The sequence below is a fragment of the Electrophorus electricus genome, chromosome 23 (assembly GCF_013358815.1).
Source record: "Electrophorus electricus isolate fEleEle1 chromosome 23, fEleEle1.pri, whole genome shotgun sequence".
In the NCBI taxonomy this organism is placed as follows: Eukaryota; Metazoa; Chordata; class Actinopteri; order Gymnotiformes; family Gymnotidae; genus Electrophorus; species Electrophorus electricus.
Genome location: NC_049557.1, coordinates 8,927,432 through 8,947,295, shown reverse-complemented (window position 1 = coordinate 8,947,295; position 19,864 = coordinate 8,927,432). Strand labels below are relative to the sequence as shown.

Below are 19,864 nucleotides of genomic sequence, written 5' to 3'. Positions count from 1 at the left end.
TGATGTATGTGATGCACTTCGGCTCTAGGTTCACCTAAAGCGGTTCACACAGGCGCATCTTTATCATATTAGAATGACTAAGTCACCGTGCAACTGTTAAACCAGACAGAATGTATTACCCCAGAGCCGGACAGTCCTGGGTCACTTCCAAGAACAAGTGACAGATTGTTTTATTGGGTCCCAGTTTGGTCTAATGTGACGAATTCTCAAGCTGGGTGAGAATGAAGAGAAAGCACGGAACGGTCATCTTAGACGAAGTAGAAGAACTAAAAGGGGCTAAATGTTAATGAATGTCACTCTGCATAAATCCCTCAGCATAACACACTCAGGAAACTGGAGCTGCGTAACCAAACGAGAGCAGAATATTGGACTTGTTGCTGTACCAAAGTATTATAAAAGGTACTAGTATTTCAAGTAGGCGTAAATCCAATGTCTTCCCATCTGAGCACTGAAACTAGCCTGCAACCAAAGAGAGGAAACATCGGCCTTGTGAACCCATCAGACTAGTTAGAAGTTAATTTCCAAGTATTTATTGAATTAGGATGTCATCGTCTGTAGAGAATAGGCCCATTCTCTGTAAAGATAAACCCACTAGCAGTTGGACAGCAATCAAAATTCTCACTCGCTTATTTATTAAGATCTGAATTCACTTTCCTTCATTAATCAGTTGTAAGTTATTAAAAGCACGCATACACTGGTTCCGATTAAAAGTAATATAATTTTTTTAAAAGTATACTACTTGCTGTTATAAAGTTATGTGATAGGCCTACACGAATACCAAAACCCACTGTAATCTTATATGCTTCGTTTTTCCTTCAATTATAAGAGAAACAATAATCTTATGAACATACTTGAGTTACATTTTAGGAGACCAACTGTACTGGACGCTGACAGATGCTCAGTAGCCCCAGCTCTGGCAGTACTGTGCTTGCGTATACCATGGGGCCAGTAAATCGCAACACCAGTGGTAAAGTTATCATCGAACATTATTTTGATCCAGGTTTAGGCTTAAATTGCATCTGGAAAACTGGCCACAAAAGCAATGACACATTCACGATGACATCAGCTTCAGTCATGGAAGTGAACTTGACCGCGTGACGCCAGCACCCTCTAGTGGCATGTTACGTCATTTATTACCCCGAGCATGGCTATGCGTCCTGATCAAATCGTTCACATGAGGGGGGGAAGAGAGTTTTTACTCAACTCTTAAGCCTGCACATCACAAACTGTTACATACAAGGCAGAAGAAGAAAAGAATCCATTTAAAATTCTGACAAAATGCTTTTTATTGTTCAAAACACTGAAGTGAAGGTTTCGTGAATGACACCAAGTTACATATAGCAAAACCTATGTTACCATATATCTAACAAATACATGATGAATATTGGTGTGAAAAAAAAAAAGTTCCATATGTACAGTTCAAAGCATGTTACAACACTGTGGCAGGTGCGTTCACAGGAAACCTTATACAGATATCTCAGTATATTTGCTTGAAGTGCCATCAGAATGTAAAGGTGATACTCGAGATGCTCACAGTGCAGAAGGACCATTGATGGTCGGTTTCTCTTCCAACGGAAAAAGCAGTTAGCTGCTCTGGAAGTGTACCTGATGCCACGTTCAATCTGCCAGTCCAACGAGGCCGTAGAAAAGGCAGTTTTAAAAGGCATCTTTGCCGGAGTGGGTGGTGGATGTTTAGTTATGCAGCCACAGACAGGGTCCCTTGATCTACGATGTTGCTATTTTAGTTATCATTTGTATTATGCTTTTACTAGTTTACTGAAAGGTTTATGATTTTTCATGTTTTTTTTTTCTGAATATAAAGGATTTTATGCATAAATGTTTGCATTTGGGGAAGCATTTCAATAAAACTTATAACAAGAAGACGCACAGAGTAAGTGCTTTGTATAAAACATTTTTCTCTTCTAATTAGTTATAAAATATATGACAAATCAATTAATTAATAATAGCTTGCATAGCTGATAAAACATGTTAATAGTGCAATACAATAAAGGGGGCTAAACGTTTCTCCAATTATATACATGTAAATAATAAAGTATATTTCTTCTTTTTAACAATGTAAAAACTAATAATGTCCAATAAACTCACAAGCCTACTATGACACACTCCAGAGATCAAACTTCAACCTAAATAAAATTTTCCAGTCAACCGAAACTTGGGCAGACAAATGACTCGAACAACCCAGTGAGGACTCGAGTACACAGCTGAATAAGCTGTGAAGCAAAAAGTCTTTGGAAATGACATGGCAGAACATTTTTTTTTTTTTTAAATGCTATGGTTGAACTTGCTTGCAAGTTTTGCAAATGGATAGGTACATGACTGCGCTGGCACTTCCAACACAGGGACGGCTGGTTCTGGCCCTAAAGGGACTCACACTGCTCCATTTAGCGTTTTCTCCGCTGTAACATACCCAATTCGGTTCGCTAACTGATAAGCAGCTGCACCGGGTGGGAGGTTTCCCAGTCAACAGAACAGTGCAGAGCCAAAGCCCCTCGGGATCAGGGCTCCTGTAATGTACACTGGAGGAGTCCTGCGCCAGCCTGAGCCATTTCATCGTCCTGTCCCATATCCGCCATTCCGGGGAGGCGCAGCATAGCCGAAATACCGCAAAAATAAACCCTCGCAAGAGTATTTTTGTTGCTTTGGTTCCGTACTTACCTAGCAGTACACAAACTATGAACGAAGGGGGGGGGGGGGTTAACACAACACTCATTCAGCAGTTGGCTTTTTATATTGTCGTAGGTTTTTGTTTTAAAACATCTGTGTGGTTCAGTTACCCACATTACAGGTCCTTACATAATCAAATATACTGAACTTCACACGTATCTTCTCAAATAAGTATAGTTGCATTATAAAACACACACGTGTTTGTTTTTTATAATGCAACTATACTTATTTGAGAAGATACATGTCCCTAAGTGTAAGTGTAAGTGTGTGTGTCTATATTATTTATATATATATATATATATATATATATATATATATATATATATATATATATATATATATATATATATATATATATATATATATATATATATACACACATACATACACACACACACACACATATATATATATATTCTCTTGTTTTAAAAATAAAATATTGTATATCTTTCTGTACTTTAATGTGGGTTGCATAGCCATATAGAGTGGCTGGGTTGCTATACTGCCACCTTCAGGCTGAACAGCACATACAATATTTTGTATGCCGAAAATACCATTTAACTTAGGTATAGGGTGAACATTAATAAGCCTTTTTTTGTATTCCCTTTAAAAACCTTCTTCAAAAAACGTACATGGCATTTTACCTCATATCATCTTGATCTTAGACAACTGAAACAACTGAAACTAGTCTAAAAAGGAAACACATGAAACTACAAAGAAGTATAAGATAAAATATTACCCAGAAATCTGTATTCTGTGCTGTTCACAGTGTCCTGTCAACAAGACACCATGACAGTGAATTAAAAACACTTCGGTGCCCACCACAGGGCAAGTATGGAAACGAAGTGTTCTCCCATATAATTCTAAGGTCAAGTAGAAAAACCTCAAACTGTGGACTTTAGAGGTGTAACATAAGAAAAGGGCCTAAAAGGAAGAGACACTACTTTGTATATGGTTACACTCAGTCCAAACCAGCATTCTTCACTCCCAGTCCTGGAAGATCACACTACACTTTCCCCAAAGCACCATGACGCGAGGAACGTCTCGCCGATTCAAGCCACATGTTCGCGCTGCTATCCAGGGACCATCTTAACGCAAGCATGTCTTTAGGAACCTCGGGGCCCACGTAGCTACGTCTGCTCTGGCCTGCCTAGTGCACCTGAGCACCTGAGTCCAGTGGGGTTAGCCAGGACTGGAAGGGAGAACACCTGCCCGGCGACTCCACGTCTCTTCGCCCACCCTCCAACCGTTACACCTATCAGTAGGGCGTAGTGCCCTCCCACTCCACCAGGTACTGCACCTTGCCCTCTGGCGTGACCCTCCGGGCCAACACCTGGTACTTCTCGCCGCACGTGAGCCGCCCCGCCGCCCCAAAGTAGCTGCTGATGGACGACTTGAGGTGCGAGAGGGAGGAGTCGTCCTCGCTGAGGCTCTCCAGGGTATGGCTGTCGATGGCACTGCCCACCCTGCCTGTGGCTTCCTCGCCGGCCACGCCCACCTCACATGCCACGCCCACCTCGCTCTCCACCGCCTCCCGCTTGCTGGCCAGGGCGCTGTAATTGGACGACGGCAGCTTCCTCTTCCGGCTGCCCACGTTCTTCCTGCACAGGTGGAGGAGCAGCGGGTCAGGGATGAGTTATTAACCACCCTCACCCTCAACCAGTGATGAGTGCAGCACTGAGAGGACATAACGCTCCACCAGGACATATTTCTCTTCAAAAGCCTAATAAATGTAGTTGTACTACCATATCCTGCCACTAGATGTCACTCTAGTTCACCGAAATGTTTCATCTGGTTGTCTGGCTCTGGGTTTTTTGCTATTTAAAGGTCACCCTGATTCAGATGGACTTCCTGTTTTTTTATTTTCTTCTTTATTAAATCTTCGTGGGAGTTTCCACATCTGAGCTGTTCTGCAGGGGTGGGAGGGTGGGGCTGCAGTAGAGAAGCGATGCTCGAGAACAAGACCAGCTGCCGGAACAGAAAGTCGCGATGCAGTACAAGTACAGGAAAGTGGCACATAGGAAGAAGATACATGCGAGCGGAGTGTTTGATGTTATCCCACAGCCCATGGCCAGAGAGGATTCCACACCCACGTGTGCGTGATGCATCCCAACACTGACCATTCCTTCTGTTCTCTCGCTCTCTCCCTCTCCCTCACTCACACCCACCCACCCACCCACTAGTGTCTCACAGTAGGCTGAAATGATCACAGTGCCACTGCATTAGGAAAGGAGGAGGGAGCAAACCAATTATGCATAACATGGCTCCTGAGTCTGCCAGGCCGGCACTATACGCCCAACATAAATCGCAGGAATGAGGAGATGAAACAAACAAAACAAACATAAAAAAGTTCTGTCACTGAATGTCAAAAACGTCCTGGAACATCAGATTATTCACACACACACACACACACACACACACACACACACACACACACACACACACACACACACACACAATAAGATTCCAGGGTGTAATTCAGTAACTCCATCTATCCATCAGGTAAAATATAAAAAAAAAAAAAAAAGGCCAGCCACAGCCAACACCCTAGAGGGCTGCTCCCCCAGTCTCGGTCCAGCCACAGCCAACACCCTAGAGGGCTGCTCCCCCAGTCTCGGTCCAGCCACAGCCAACACCCTAGAGGGCTGCTCCCCCAGTCTCGGTCCAGCCACAGCCAACACCCTAGAGGGCTGCTCCCCCAGTCTCGGTCCAGCCACAGCCAACACCCTAGAGGGCTGCTCCCCCAGTCTCGGTCCAGCCACAGCCAACACCCTAGAGGGCTGCTCCCCCAGTCTCGGTCCAGCCACAGCCAACACCCTAGAGGGCTGCTCCCCCAGTCTCGGTCCAGCCACAGCCAACACCCTAGAGGGCTGCTCCCCCAGTCTCGGTCCAGCCACAGCCAACACCCTAGAGGGCTGCTCCCCCAGTCTCGGTCCAGCCACAGCCAACAACCTAGAGGGCTGCTTCCCCACTCTCGGTCCAGCCACAGCCAACACCCTAGAGGGCTGCTCCCCCAGTCTCGGTCCAACCACAGCCAACACCCTAGAGGGCTGCTCCCCCAGTCTCGGTCCAACCACAGCCAACACCCTAGAGGGCTGCTCCCCCAGTCTCGGTCCAGCCACAGCCAACACCCTAGAGGGCTGCTCCCCCAGTCTCGGTCCAGCCACAGCCAACACCCTAGAGGGCCTTACGGCACAAAAATGGACGTGAGGCTAAAGCGGGCAGGGGACAGCGGCTCAAAGTGTTACAGGGAGCAAGATGTGGGCCATGCTGAGACCTGACAGTGGGCGAGATATGAGCGAGACTTTAGATAAGAGTGAGATATGCGCTGAAAAGGAGAGTCTGAGTCAAAACTGAATGACTCTCCTTAAATGTTTCTGTTTAAGTCAGCAGTGTGTGATGACTCACCCCAAAAAAACATTAAAACAACCATAATGACTCAGGTAGAGAAAAAAAAAAAACTTTCTAAAATGTTTGGTCTCATGGTCAGTGCACTGCGAACAGTAACGGGGATACACTGAGTCACCATGGGCCTATGACTGCCATGGAGTGACACCCCATTGGCGCCGTGCCAGACTCAAACCCTCATCACAGGGAGAGCCGGAGGGATTCAGCACTGCTCTACCAGCCTGGGGCCTGTGTCTATGCTCACTTCAGTGGAGAAGTAAGGGCCCACGCTGGGCCTACTGTGGAAAAAAGCCTTCTGACCCACGCCACCTGGCTTTAGAGAGACTATTAGCATTTTAAAATCAGACTGTATTGAGAAATGTTTTTGTGTTAGTTCTGAGGCTGTTTTGGAGGGAACAGGAACAGATTATTATTATCATCATCATCATCATCACTATTAAGTAGTCACAAAGGAGAAGGAGACATATATTATTGCATTCATTAGTCATTAACCTGTAAGGCGCATACTGAAGGTATATAGAAAGAAAGCACCATGGTGTCTGTATGACTGAGACTGTGTGAGAAAGAAAGGGGCCATGTGTGAAGGTGTGTGTGTCTATGACTGTGTGCCTTAGTGCTGTGTTTGTGAGTGTACATGTGTGTGTGTAAGAGAGAGAGAGAGACAGGCTGCGTGTGTGAGTGAGTGCTGTGTCTGTGAGAATGCTTTGTTTGTGATTATGTGTGTGTGTGTGTGTGTGTGTGTGTGCGCGTGCATGTACCTGAAGTCATACGAAACACTGGTGGTGGCAGAACCTGAAGTGCTAGCAGCATCTGTGGAGTCCTGGTCCAGACTCAGTGTCTGCCCTGAGCTTGTGCTACACGACACAGACAGAGGGACAAAAATAGAAGGGAAGACAGAACGACGAGAAAGAAAGAAATATAGAGTGACACAAAAAGTTTTAATGATGGTTTGGCACTCATCTCAGAATCATATAGCTCCATGAAACTCTTCCCACTGTCCCAGTGTACCCTGCTTGTAAACAAACACCGCCCAGAACCACCCCCCACCCCTACCCCCGAGTCGTGGGCACTCAGTCCACTCCGCTCAGTTTCCGACAATTAACAGAACTTTTCGGGATTCAAAGGAATCCTGCACTCGCTGCAGTTCCTGGATTCGGGACTCGACCCGCCAAGGCCTTTTCAGAACGGGCCGAGTCCATCCCAGCGCCTGCCTTGTCCTCGGCCAGCCCTCCCAGGTTCCGTTTCTTGCCTGCGAAAGCTCTGCTGCTGTCCAATTTTCCCTACGGTGTTTCCCGCCAGCTTATTATTCCCGCCTGCTCCGGAGACGATAACCTTTACCGAGAAGTGTAATTAAATCACTTCACCGCCACCTTAATAAAAATTATACTCTGTCGGAGGACGGGAACAGGAGGCTGGGAACCTTTTCTAAAGGGAAACATGCAAATGAAAGTGATTGTTCGGAAGGCAGTAAATGGGGGTTTAATTCAATTCAAAAGGCAGTGGCAAAAGGTTAAGCACGCCACATGTTGACAGAGAGAGACATGGAGAGGTGCGAGACTGGAGCGATATAATTATTCTAAATTATTATTTTCATTATTAGAGAGTGCCAAGAGAGGCAGTATTCCTGTTCTTAGCCGGTGTGGCCCATTCACCATTCAGAGGACAAAAAGATGAAGCTGGATATCAAATCTGTAATACGTGTGTGTGTGTGTGTGCATATTACAGTACACTCGTTACCTAACCCCCCCAACACACACACCTTTTTGAGTGGCAGGTGCTGTATTCTGAGGCAGACCTTGACCACTTTACTGGGGTTCTCAGTATTGAAAGCACAATTATAAAAACATAAAGCATTCCCCCTCATTTCAGGCCATAGTGCCCAAAGGAAAGGGAACACGCTGGACCTCGGTGGCCATTATTTGTCTGCAGATCGGGTTGCAAGCTTTATGATGGTTAACTGGGTTGGCAATATACTGGTTAATTGTGCTGGGTTCATGCTAGTTAACTGTGTTGGGTTTACGCTGGATAATTGTGGTGGGCTTATGACGGATAATTGTGCTGGGTTTTCTCCACCCAGGCGTGTGCGGTGACCCCGCACCTTAGCGCTCTGACACCTTCACCTCACCTCTTCAAACTCTGCAGCTCATCGAGCGTGAAGTCAAAGATGTTCGCCATGTGGTGGTTGGAGCTCCAGCTGGACGTCAGCTCATTCTGCGGGGAAGGTTCCGCGAGAAAAAACCCGTTAAACCACAACGCAACGCCCATTAGCCCGCGCCGAATCACTGACGCTCAGGTGTAATTACCTCTCCCTCTTGCTTTCAATGGGTTATGGGCGTCACTGCTATTACAGCAGTCCAATGAGCTCAATGGAGCATATGCTTTCAGGCCACTCGTTAGCCATTAGCCATACTGTAGCTATGCGCTCAGGGTGACGGGAGGGCGTTGTTAATGCAAAACATGCCTGCGGACTAGACCTCTCTGAGGGACGCCTCAGTCAAATGCCTCAGGAGCATAAGCAGAGAAAGAGATGGAGAAAGAAACAGACAGAAAGAGAGAGCGACAGAGAGAGAATGCAGTGTGTGTGTGTGTGTGTGTGTGTGTGTGTGGCGTGGCAGATCAGGAGAGCAGAAAATAGGCACAGACTGGCATGGAGGATCACTGGAGTGTGAGCAGGAGTAGAGAGGAGGCGGCTTTTCAAAAAAAGCGATCTCTAGATGAGTGATATTCACAAAGACAACACTCTCATACAAATGGAGAGGAGAAGCGAGGGGGATGGAGAGGAGAGGAGAGAACAAGACAGGCATTGATTTCAGGAAGTGTTCGGAATCCAAAGAGTGGTTCGGGTTTCTGCAGCTGTTTTCTGTGCTGTGGCAGTTTGGTGCAGACAGCAGCGCAGGGGCATGACTAAGAGCACACGGCTCGCGCCCAGTCTCGCCGCCACCGGAAGGTTAAAAGGGGCGTGGAACGCCAGCGGGCTGCCTGTGAACCTACGTTGGGGATAGCATCCTCCAGAAGCCATTTGGCCCTCTTCTTCCTCCTCTTCTCCGCGGGACCGCACCTGCCCCACAGACACAACGAAACAAACGGATTCACTGCATCGCGGACGGTCGCCGTGACAGCCAACAAATACGGTAGCTAGGAATTATCGCTTTCAGCTTCTGGTGCTCTCACAGGAAACATCACCATTGGCTAAATAAGCCAGAAGACACGGACCACACCTTGAGTTAAATCATTATCTCTCTATATAACTACCGTATTTGCAATTACCCCAAGGAAATACTTACCAGTAAACAGAAAGAGAGCAACAGTAAAGCGGGAACTACAATCCAGGCAGTTATCTTGGTGTTAAGACATGCAAGTTAGCATATCGAGTCGAAGCAAGAGAGGCATCTGAATTTAAATCATATTCATATCAAAAGATGTTTTCTTCCCCCCAGCAAAGTTTGCTGGGAGGGGAGCAGTTGGGTGTTGGCATTTAACTCGCTAGTCGAGAGTGGAGTGCCGTTAGCAAGGGGTACCTGACATAACTGCCTGCCCTCTTGGCAGTTTAAGCCCAATCAACACTTCAAAGCGCCCCTAACAAGCGAAGCAATTTTCAAATCTTTCCCGATAGAGACGGGAGCATCGGCGCGGAGCACGCGCGTGTGCCAGCTCCGCGGCGCTGCTGGGTAAACAGTACTCCTATCACTCTCGCTGGAACTCTCTGGAGGGTGCAGTAGCACGCACTGATGCATGCTTACGATAGCTAAAGGGTAGCATTTTGAACCCCAGCGAGCGGTTATTTCGGGAGCCGGGGTTATCTGCGGGTAACATCGGGAAGCACATGACAGGAGTTTATTATCTTCTCTCGTTCTTTAGGAGCGTAACTTCGACTAATGAGCAATACCCACTGCACAAATCGTCCGCTCCTCTCGAGGGTGTTTGGGCTTGGACTTTATCTGACTCTCAGAAATAGCTGTGATGTATGACAGCACTGTCTTTAATGGGAGTTTTGCCCCCACCCCCACCTGCAAGACACTAAACAGGCATTAAACAAGCGAATTTCATCTTTGGAGGAGAAACTGTTAGAAAGTAAACGACGGTGTAGTAACCCAGTATGAGGTCACGCTTCTATATGATGGTGTAGTAACCCAGTATGAGGTCACGCTTGTATATGACGGGTGTAGTAACCCAGTATGAGGTCACGCTTGTATACGACGGTGTAGTAACCCAGTATGAGGTCACGCTTGTATACGACGGTGTAGTAACCCAGTATGAGGTCACGCTTGTATACGACGGTGTAGTAACCCAGTATGAGGTCACGCTTGTATACGACGGTGTAGTAACCCAGTATGAGGTCACGCTTGTATACGACGGTGTAGTAACCCAGTATGAGGTCACGCTTGTATACGACGGTGTAGTAACCCAGTATGAGGTCACGCTTGTATACGACGGTGTAGTAACCCAGTATGAGGTCACGCTTGTATACGACGGTGTAGTAACCCAGTATGAGGTCACGCTTCTATATGACGGGTGTAGTAACCCAGTATGAGGTCACGCTTCTATATGACGGGTGTAGTAACCCAGTATGAGGTCACGCTTGTATATGATGGGTGTAGTAACCCAGTATGAGGTCACGCTTCTATATGACGGGTGTAGTAACCCAGTATGAGGTCACGCTTGTATATGAGGGTGCAGTAACCCAGTATGAGGTCACGCTTGTATACGACGGTGTAGTAACCCAGTATGAGGTCACGCTTCTATAGGACGGGTGTAGTAACCCAGTATAAGGTCACGCTTCTATATGACGGGTGTAGTAACCCAGTATGAGGTCACGCTTCTATATGACGGGTGTAGTAACCCAGTATGAGGTCACGCTTGTATATGACGGGTGTAGTAACCCAGTATGAGGTCACGCTTCTATATGATGGGTGTAGTAACCCAGTATGAGGTCACGCTTCTATATGAGGGTGCAGTAACCCAGTATGAGGTCACGCTTGTATACGACGGTATAGTAACCCAGTATGAGGTCACGCTTGTATACGACGGTATAGTAACCCAGTATCAGGTCACGCTTGTATACGACAGTGTAGTAACCCAGTATGAGGTCATGCTTGTATACTACGTTAACCCACAGCCCAGTGATGCAGTACGTACTGTAAACCCACAGCCCAGTGATGCAGTACGTACTGTAAACCCACAGCCCAGTGATGCAGTACGTACTATAAACCCACAGCCCAGTGATGCAGTAGGCATTCTCACCCATTCCGTCCACCACCTCTTTTACAGCTCCGATGGCCCTCGCTTTTCGGGGTCTTCTCTGGAAACAGCTTCAAGGGGGGATTTGGGGGAACCCGCGTCCGCAGCCGAAAGATGCACTTCCTTTTTTTAATCTCCTTTCCACATAGAAACCTTAAAAAAAAATCCCCTCTCACATTTTTTTTCACGTACTGTATATATATGTAAAGCATATGGTAAAAGGATTAAAGCTTTATTTAGGAGTAAAAAAAGGAACAGTTATGTCATATTTAAAAAACGTGGCAGAGTATTTCAATTCCACCATTAAAATGTGCCAGACGTTCATGTACGTGTTCTGAGAGTAAACACAGAAATGGCCGCTAAGCAGCAATAGGACTGGCTAAGCGAAAGGACTTTAAATACTGCCCTTTAACAAATGCGTTAGCACTTCCCAGAGAGGGCATTGTTGCCAGAACAGGTGACCCCCATAGAGACGAGGAGAAGAAATTTGTCTTACTTGCTTTTGTAGTTGTTAAGGGCATCGAGGATGAGCTGGCCTCTCTCTGCGGAGGGCGTGTTGGCAAGCTGGAGGCAGAAACGAAAGAAAGCAGGTGAAAGAGTAGAAGAGAGAACGTGCTCCTGTGCTGCGCAGTCACACCGCACATGAAAATGCAGCAACGAGCAGAGCAGTGACACACTGGGAGAGGATGCCTGGACAGCAACTGATCGCCATCATCCATATTGCTTGGAAATGATCTTGTCAGCGGGTGTCGCTGTTACCGACTACTTGCTTAGCTCTGTGGTTAACATACTTGACTTATAATCAGAAGGTTGCTGGTTCAAGCCCAGCTGCCACTGTTGGGGCCCCTGAGAAAGATCTTTAACCCTCAACTGCTCAAAGTTGTACTCAGCAATGATTGTAAATTGCGTTGAATAAAAGTGTCAGCTAAACGGCATAAATGTAAAGCTTGACTTGGGGGAGGGGTGCTTGTTTGAGCCTTTGCCCTGCTTCTGTAAGTGCTATCAGGCTGTATGACCTTGCCCAGTTGGAAATGTTCCCAGTTGTTGCAGATGAAATTGAGGATCTCCTCCAGTTCAAAGTACTTTTTCTTGCTCTGCACTCCCAGGTTGTAGAGAGCAAGATGAACCACGTCCACCCTGCCAACGAGAGACAACAGTCAGTTAGACACCGATCTCGGAGGGGAGGGGAGCTCGTCAGCAGACATTTACGCCAGATTTACAGCTAATTAGACTAAACGGCTCAAGTTTAGAATCCTAATTTTCTGGGAAGCTCACACAACATCTACATAATCTGTTATATCCTGTACATGATCCAAAACGCAATGCCTCTCTGATCCAGAGATTAAGAGTGTTTAAATGTTGAGACCTTCCTGGAAGGATTAAATCAAAATCAGGAATTCTGAACTTTAAGGGCCAGAGAAACACCATTAAGGCCTTGCAAACTCCACTATTTGTGGACAGTTTTTTGTTATTGAATTTATAGCTGTGGCAGCCAAAGCCAGAGAAGGGAGACCCTGTGGCCCAAAGCTGCATTTTAAGAAGGATGTGAAATTCACCATAAATGCAAAGTCTGTAAAAATCGACCCAGCTGGATGTGTTTTACTTCCTGTCCATCTAAAATCACCACGTGGAAAAAAAAGCACCCACTTTCCAGCAGATACGAGATTAAATTACGTCACATAACGGCGCTGGTATTACACATTCCCATTACCAACTTAACCAATACCAGAGGTCATTTCTTGCTACTGTGCTTTTGGGAAACCCAGCGTCCAGATTCACACCGCGGGCTCTAACTGCGCTGGCACCAGACCGGCCACGTGGGTGGGCCGACCTGCACCTTCCATTTTGGTTCAGTTCTGCACGGCCCGACACTAAAAGGCCTCACTGCCGTGTGCCAAACTGCACGCGGCGTTCTCTTCCTTGCATGTTTTGCGCTTCCACTTTTTTGTCAGAGTCTGAGTGCACATTTGAAGTCTGACAATCGGGAGTGAGAGGTGCGATTTCGCAGACAGGCAGCCACAGCGTTTCTGGAACGCGGCACGTCCTCGATTTTCGGAAACAGCCGGGCGCTTAGGATGTCTCGCAGCGGGCGATCCTGCCGTCGGTCGCATCCAGCAGCCCGGCTGCCCGATTCCGCCAGGGGTGGGCGAGCCGAGGCAGAGACGCTTACCACCGCAGGGCCAGCCGTTTGATGTACTCCACTCCCTTATTGCACACCGCACAGACGAACAAGTAAAACCTGCAGAGATAAAAGGAAAAACACATGGGAAATGGACAGGGAGGAATTTAAGTGGCTGTCCTCTCTGCTCTGTGAATAGACGCAGTTACTTCGGCACAACCATTACGGTCTCTTCCACTCCTTAATGTAGTCCATTTCTTTTGTGTGCACTGCTACTCCAACTGTTCAGTCAACACTGGATGCTATTAACAGGCCTTTTCATTATGCCCGCTGTTATCTTAGCTTTTCCCCCCTTTTTTTAAAAAATGACGTTACCCATCTGACATCTTCCTAAAATGAGTACATATGGAATCTTGAACAGTTATGGCCGAAAGTCCCTGTGGTTCACTATGAGCACAGGGACGGCGCTACGGTGCGCTGAAATAACTGAGCAGCAGGTAATGTGAGACAATACGCACCTATCGCCAAACATCACGGACTCTTGTAGGCACTGCGTGCAAGCCTCGTGAAACCACTGCTCACAGCGGAAACACTGCAGCATCTTCAGGTACCATCTGAGAGAGATGGAATCGCAGGATAAGACCTTTTGCACAATGCCCTTCTCAAGATAGACAGCACAGAGAACTTCCTAACAGACCGATTACGCACATCGGGAGTACAAGTGATCGGGAAAGCAGGGACAGACTGATCCGTAAGGTCCTGCTCGGCCGGTCAGCGTGGCTCACCGAGCTCTCTTTGTGTGTCTCGGGGAGCAAGGTGAGCCAGCTGTAGCCTGGCCATTAGTGGAACATGAGGGGGTATTTCTGGAACCTGGACCATAGTGTATTATGATTAAAGGATAAAGTGGACACCAAAATCAGAGAGAGCGAGAGAGAGAGAGAGAGAGAGAGAGAGAGAGAGAGAGAGAGAGAGAGAGAGAGGGGGGAAGAAACAGGAAAGAGTAGGAGAAAATGAGATGGAGAAAGACTGGTACAGGAAGTGAAACAGAAAAAGGGTGTGAGAGACCAAAAATGAAAGCCTGAAAGGGAGAGAGAGGGGGAGGGAGAGAGAGAGAGAGAGAGAGAGAGAGAGAGAGAGAGAGAGAGAGAGAGAGAGAGAGAGGTGTAAAGACAAGAGACACCAAAGGGACCCCATCTGGCCCACTCACTCTCCGGGCCCTCCACAGTAGCAGTAGCACTGCTGCTGGTTGGTCCGGTGTAGCGAGTCCCACTCCAGCTCCTCCGCGTTGTAGGTCAGCACCTGCTTCATGGCCTGCAGCGCTTTGGCTATAGGGCCCTTCTTCAGGGCGCCCCCTTTCTGCCAGACCAAGAAAAACACGCCCATGTCAGCGAGGCCAGAACGGTCACAATGTGAGAAGTGGCACCCCACCGGCCGTCCCAGTGCCGGCCCTGCAATTACGCCCGTGCCACGTAGAGGAAAATACGGCGCAGTGACGCACCAAACACCCCTGGGAATGGCAGGACGAAAGATCGACCCGATTTATTTTTTGTACTCGGAGAGCGCTTGGTCAGGATGCCCACAGCACAAAAGAAGAAAAGGCGTCGTGCGTTTGAAAGCTCAGCTGCGCGCTGCAGCTGCCTGCTGAGATGGGCGTCACCGGCGATGCACTGCGCAGCCCCGGTTGCTGCGATGCGCACGTGTGCCGCACCGTACGGAGCAGGGGGAGATGAGAAGCAGGGATTTGCGAGGATCGTAGGTGCACTCACTCTCACGGCTAAGGCGAAAATACACCTCCTGCAGAACCACGGGGACAGGTCACCTGAGCTCTCCACTGGCGGCACATGACACAGCTGATGGTAGCCTGACAGAAACCGACAGACACACATGCACACACACAGAGAAGACAGGTGTTTGAGAAGTGGTCCATCTCAGAGGCAATCAGAGCTGTAAATACGGGAGGCTAAACTGATCCCTCTGCACACAGAGGCAGCCGGCCAGCTGCAGGTCCGCCAGGGGTCATTACAAGCACGGCAGGCTCATCATTGACACTCAAGACACTCCTGTTTGTTCTGCCCACCGGACGGATGTTTGCCACACCGATATTACCGCTGTTCTGTCCCGCTTCGCAGCTCCTAACACGTGCAATGAAAACTGTAGCTACTGGTCTCTTGCCCACGTCCTTCTAATTACAAAAAGGCACCCAGTGAATTAGAGCCATTTACGCTGTCCACGCACCGTGCACAGCTGTGCAGCTGAGAGACTATAGCACAATAGCACATTGCTCTATGTGCATCTAGTTAGTTGATATTTATATAGTCTGCTTTCTGCTCCACAGGTTCCTCCAGGTTAATGGGAGGAAACAAGGGTGACTTCCTCCGGATTAACGGTGCGAAGGACCTTACCTATTCCACACTTCCCGCAGATTAGAATTTTATTATCAGATGCAACGGTCATCTCAGAACACACGGAGCATTTGGGTTCTTCTCCCGGGACGCCAGCTGAGGTCCACGACATTCCATACCATGTGCACCACAGGATGTAAATACGCACGCAAACACGCACACGCACACACACACACACACACACACACACACACACACACAAACACAATCAAATGAAGCACAACAATAAAAACAACCTCATACTGAGATCATCAGGCTTGAGCTGTCTCATACAGAAGGCAGGTCAGGCCCACTGTAACTGCTCTGACTGTGTCTGCACTGTCAAGTGAGTTGACTGTGTTACATTAAGTTCTCATGTCTGCCGCAGAAGGGAAGCAGTTTCACCGCTCTACTGGGGCGGAGTCGAGGAGCAGCAGACCCGCAGCGGATGCTGCCTACCGTGCTGGATGTCCTTCCACAAAACCCAAAATTTGGAGTTGTCTTCGAATGTGACAAAGCAGCTTTGCTTCGACGGGCTCACCTGCAACAATAACATAAAAACTGTCTGAATGATTCACATGAGGGAATTAGGAATTACTTAATAACTGATTAATTATTGCCCATTACACATGTTGTGAGGCATATATTTTTGCCTGTGATGTTACACCTGATTCTGTGGGAGGGCATGCTATCCCACGTGGCCATGCTACATAGATAACACGATAATGCTAATGTTGTTATAAATCACGTCACACATTGTGAGCCTTGAGTTCTACCACCTGCCAAGCAGCTCCGAGCCCTGACCTAACATACCTGAGGCAATAATTAAAGGTCTGTTTCATGAAGTCTAATTCATCTGGATATCAGTCAGATCAGATCAGTTAACTTAACACAATGGCACCACGGATCAGAGACTACAACCTCCCATTCCCAACAATGCCACCCACAGTTACAGCGAAGCGACAAATCACAGCCGAGGACAAGTTAAACACGCATGGATGTGTGCAGCTTCCGGTGATATCAACTCACTCTCTGGATCCTCCCCAGGTAGTAAAGTCCATCAGACCAGCGGCAGAGCACATACTGACCCACGGTCAGCTTGCTCTCCAGGTCACCACAACCCTTCTCATGCTTGGGCAGCAAATGCTTGGCTTCCAGCTCCTCTGGACCCACAGCCAGGTAACTGTCCCGGAACGCTTCCTCCAGCATCCTTACCACCTACACGCCCTAAGGACAAAGGGCCGAATGATTAAGCTGCCAAGACCAGCAGCTGGACAGAGGAGCCATTCCACCTTCCAGATTTTTTTTTTCATAACCTGTAACACCAAGATTTTAAAAAGACACAACTCAGATGTAATACGAGGAAAATGAATACTCTAAGTCTAAATGGCTGTGTAACTAATTCCTTGATTTATCTAGCTGTAGAGTCCTGTTTATTTCCTCTCTCTCTCTCTCTCTCTATATATATATATATATATATATATATATATATATATATATATATATATATGTGTGTGTGTGTGTGTGTGTGTGTGTGTGTGCAAAACAGGAGACGATATTTTCTGGGCTGTTTTTTTTCTTTTTTTTTTTCGCCGTACATTTACATCGCTTGGGTTATCAGTTTCGCCACAAACGGTCCAACTCCGCCAGTTTGATCCAATGTGCGAAGTAAAGACCAATCAGATAGAAAGTACCTCCTCTCAGCTCGACACGATGACTCAAAATGCACCAGTCATGAGTGATACCAAGAACAGCGAGACGTCGCCGTTAACGGTACCAAGCAGAGGCCAATCTTTCGGTCAGCCTTTGGAGGACACGGTCTTATTGCACCAAGTCAAAGTGTAAAAGTTGTACATGTTCACAGACGTGGGGTCTGAATAACTACTGCAAGGCGTTGAGCCACGCTAAGATAGCGGGCAAAAACGCACCCGCTTGCGCTGCTCCTCCCTACAGACAAACCCACGCAGGACAGTGGGCCGGCTGGTTGGGGTCGGGGGGTAGTTCAGACAGCGGGGGTAGCCCAGTTAGGACAGGTAACCAGCTCCTACAAGCAACGTGCATGCTTTCCTGAGCAGCAAACCCTCTCTAGCTGTGCACGTCGGGACCCCGATAAAATGCGACAACACTCTTCCAACAGAAATGCAAACTGCTCATTAACTGTTTTGCACGCTGACTACTGCAGCAAAGGTACCGATTTCCCACTTCGTCTCACTCCACGTATCTAGACCACAGGAACTTTAGTTAGCCAACACGCTACTGAACTACTGCGAACCAATAAAAAGATCCAACTTGCAAGTAACGTTACTGGGCTTTTGCAGCGCTCACGTTTGACTCCATGTGGCTCTAAGTCAGCCATGTAGTCAAGAGAACTATAGTTTTCTCCCTCTTTCAAGCTGTAAAACAGCCATCGTGCGTCTGCCTGTTAGTAAAAGCCAGGCAGAGGGCTGGGACAGCTAACGCACACCAGTTCAAAAACCTGCGCTTCTGCCCAGCGGCGCATGGCAAAGCGTAGCCGGAGCACAGGTCCAGTTGCCCCCGAGATCTCGGACATAGATGGTAAACCTGCACAACAAGGATACTTTTACGTCGTCGGTAATTAAGAAAGTATAGCTAAACTTGTTCACGTTTGTACCCGAACAGGTTTTTTTTAAGTTTAAAAATTCAGTCACGGTTTTGAGTTGAGTTACAGTTAGCTCGCTAGCAGCTGGAATTCAACGTTTTATTTTTCAGATTACCGCTCTGATTCCTCCCCAGTCCTGGAGAAAACGCCCGCAAAAATGCCGATGCCTCCGCTTGCGGTGCGATATTCCATTCGCAAAAGAAAGTTTCTGGGTTAGAAAAAGTGCAGCGCCTAAATTGTGCCTGTGCAAGTCGCCATTTTTTCACCTTTTCCCGCGAATCATTTACGTTTTGCTTATGTAATTAACTCTCCATCATCATCATCACACACAGGAAGTATAGTGAAACTTGCAGCTGCTTAGTCTACGTCTCAACTGCCCAAACGGACTGAATTTAATATTAAAAGTGGCAAAGAATGAATCATAGAAGGGCAGGTCTTTTTTTCTGAACAATAATGCGGATTCTCACAATAATAAAAATGATGGTTATAGTTTTATTGTAAACTTTTTTCGAAATGTTCTGACCGTTGGTTAGCTATAATTGTCCTTCAGAAACCGATATAGGGCACATAAATATAAGGATTTTTCTGTCTTCCTGTCTTTCTCTTTTAGTCAGTAAGCCGTGTGTCACTGCAATGTCCTCCCTGCATCGCCAATGTGAGCAGGTCAGCCTACATGAAAAGACGATGTTTAAAGCAGAAACCGCACCCAATGCAAAAATGTCCACGAAATTCACACAGGACTCCCCGCCTGTGCTTGCTGGGGAGCGACCGAGTCTGGTTCCCCCAGTACCGTGACTGCCGTAGTGCGGGGTCACGATCAGGTGTCGCTCCTGTTTGAACTTCAACTTTTCCTCTTTTGTCTGGTCTATATTATTATTATTATTAATATTATTATTATTATTGAAACAGCGCCTTTCTCAGTCTTAAGGACGCTTTACAAATATCACTTTTTTGCACACTCACACACCTGATGATTTAGTGCAGATTCACACATGATGCTTGTATAACACTATCATTTATAGTTTGCATTGTAGGCTACTTGGTGTTACCGTTTCAGTGGACTCAATGTTTTTAAGATGAATGGGTACACGGCTGTCTTGTACACATGGTCCTATAGCGCAGGAGGTATATGCGCCAATAAATTCTTCTCTTTCTTCTGCTCAGACTACTGATCACTACTGATCACACGCTACTCTTCTCATTAACCTGTAATGTAAGGAGTGCATTTGGAATGCAGCTCTTCATTACATTTTTCAACTTTTTCTGTCACGATTCAGCAAATAAACAAACCATTCCATGAGTGCAGTCTTCAGGATAAGTACATCTTAATAGTCTGCTGATTAGCAGTGAGACCCATGAAGCATAAAGAAAAGGCAAAAACGATGACATTTTAAATGAAATTCATTTTTTTTT

The 19,864-nt window shown here is 47.0% G+C and overlaps 1 protein-coding gene across 2 annotated transcripts; it reads right to left on the bottom strand.

Moving 5' to 3' along the window:
* Nucleotides 1–3,066: 3,066 nt before the first annotated feature.
* phf19 (PHD finger protein 19) lies at nt 3,067–18,744 on the bottom strand. Of its 2 annotated transcripts, none has more exons than XM_027010007.2 (15): nt 18,567–18,744; nt 16,861–17,058; nt 16,291–16,372; nt 15,853–15,948; nt 15,217–15,311; nt 14,658–14,806; nt 13,969–14,064; nt 13,502–13,570; nt 12,348–12,468; nt 11,828–11,895; nt 11,335–11,484; nt 9,085–9,151; nt 8,219–8,304; nt 6,852–6,947; nt 3,067–4,286 (listed from the first exon to the last, which is right to left on the bottom strand). In XM_027010007.2, the coding sequence occupies exons 2-15, from the start codon at nt 17,038–17,040 to the stop codon at nt 3,944–3,946; spliced, it is 1,698 nt and encodes a 565-aa protein (XP_026865808.2). In that variant the 5' UTR covers nt 17,041–17,058; nt 18,567–18,744; the 3' UTR covers nt 3,067–3,943. The 2 variants fall into 2 exon arrangements, with proteins under 2 accessions (XP_026865808.2, XP_026865809.2); XM_027010008.2 differs by having other exon boundaries at nt 16,861–17,049.
* Between the last annotated feature and the right edge of the window lie 1,120 nt (nt 18,745–19,864).

Bases quoted from the DNA above. Each gene is read 5' to 3' on its own strand.
- phf19 (XM_027010007.2), bottom strand. From the start codon at position 17,040: ATGCTGGAGGAAGCGTTCCGGGACAGTTACCTGGCTGTGGGTCCAGAG. The intron at 12,469-13,501 runs GTAAGCGTCTCT...TCTCGTTGGCAG, and splicing joins AAACGGCTGGCCCTGCGGTG to GGTGGACGTGGTTCATCTTG. The intron at 4,287-6,851 runs GTACATGCACGC...CCACCTGTGCAG, and splicing joins AGTGTTTCGTATGACTTCAG to GAAGAACGTGGGCAGCCGGA.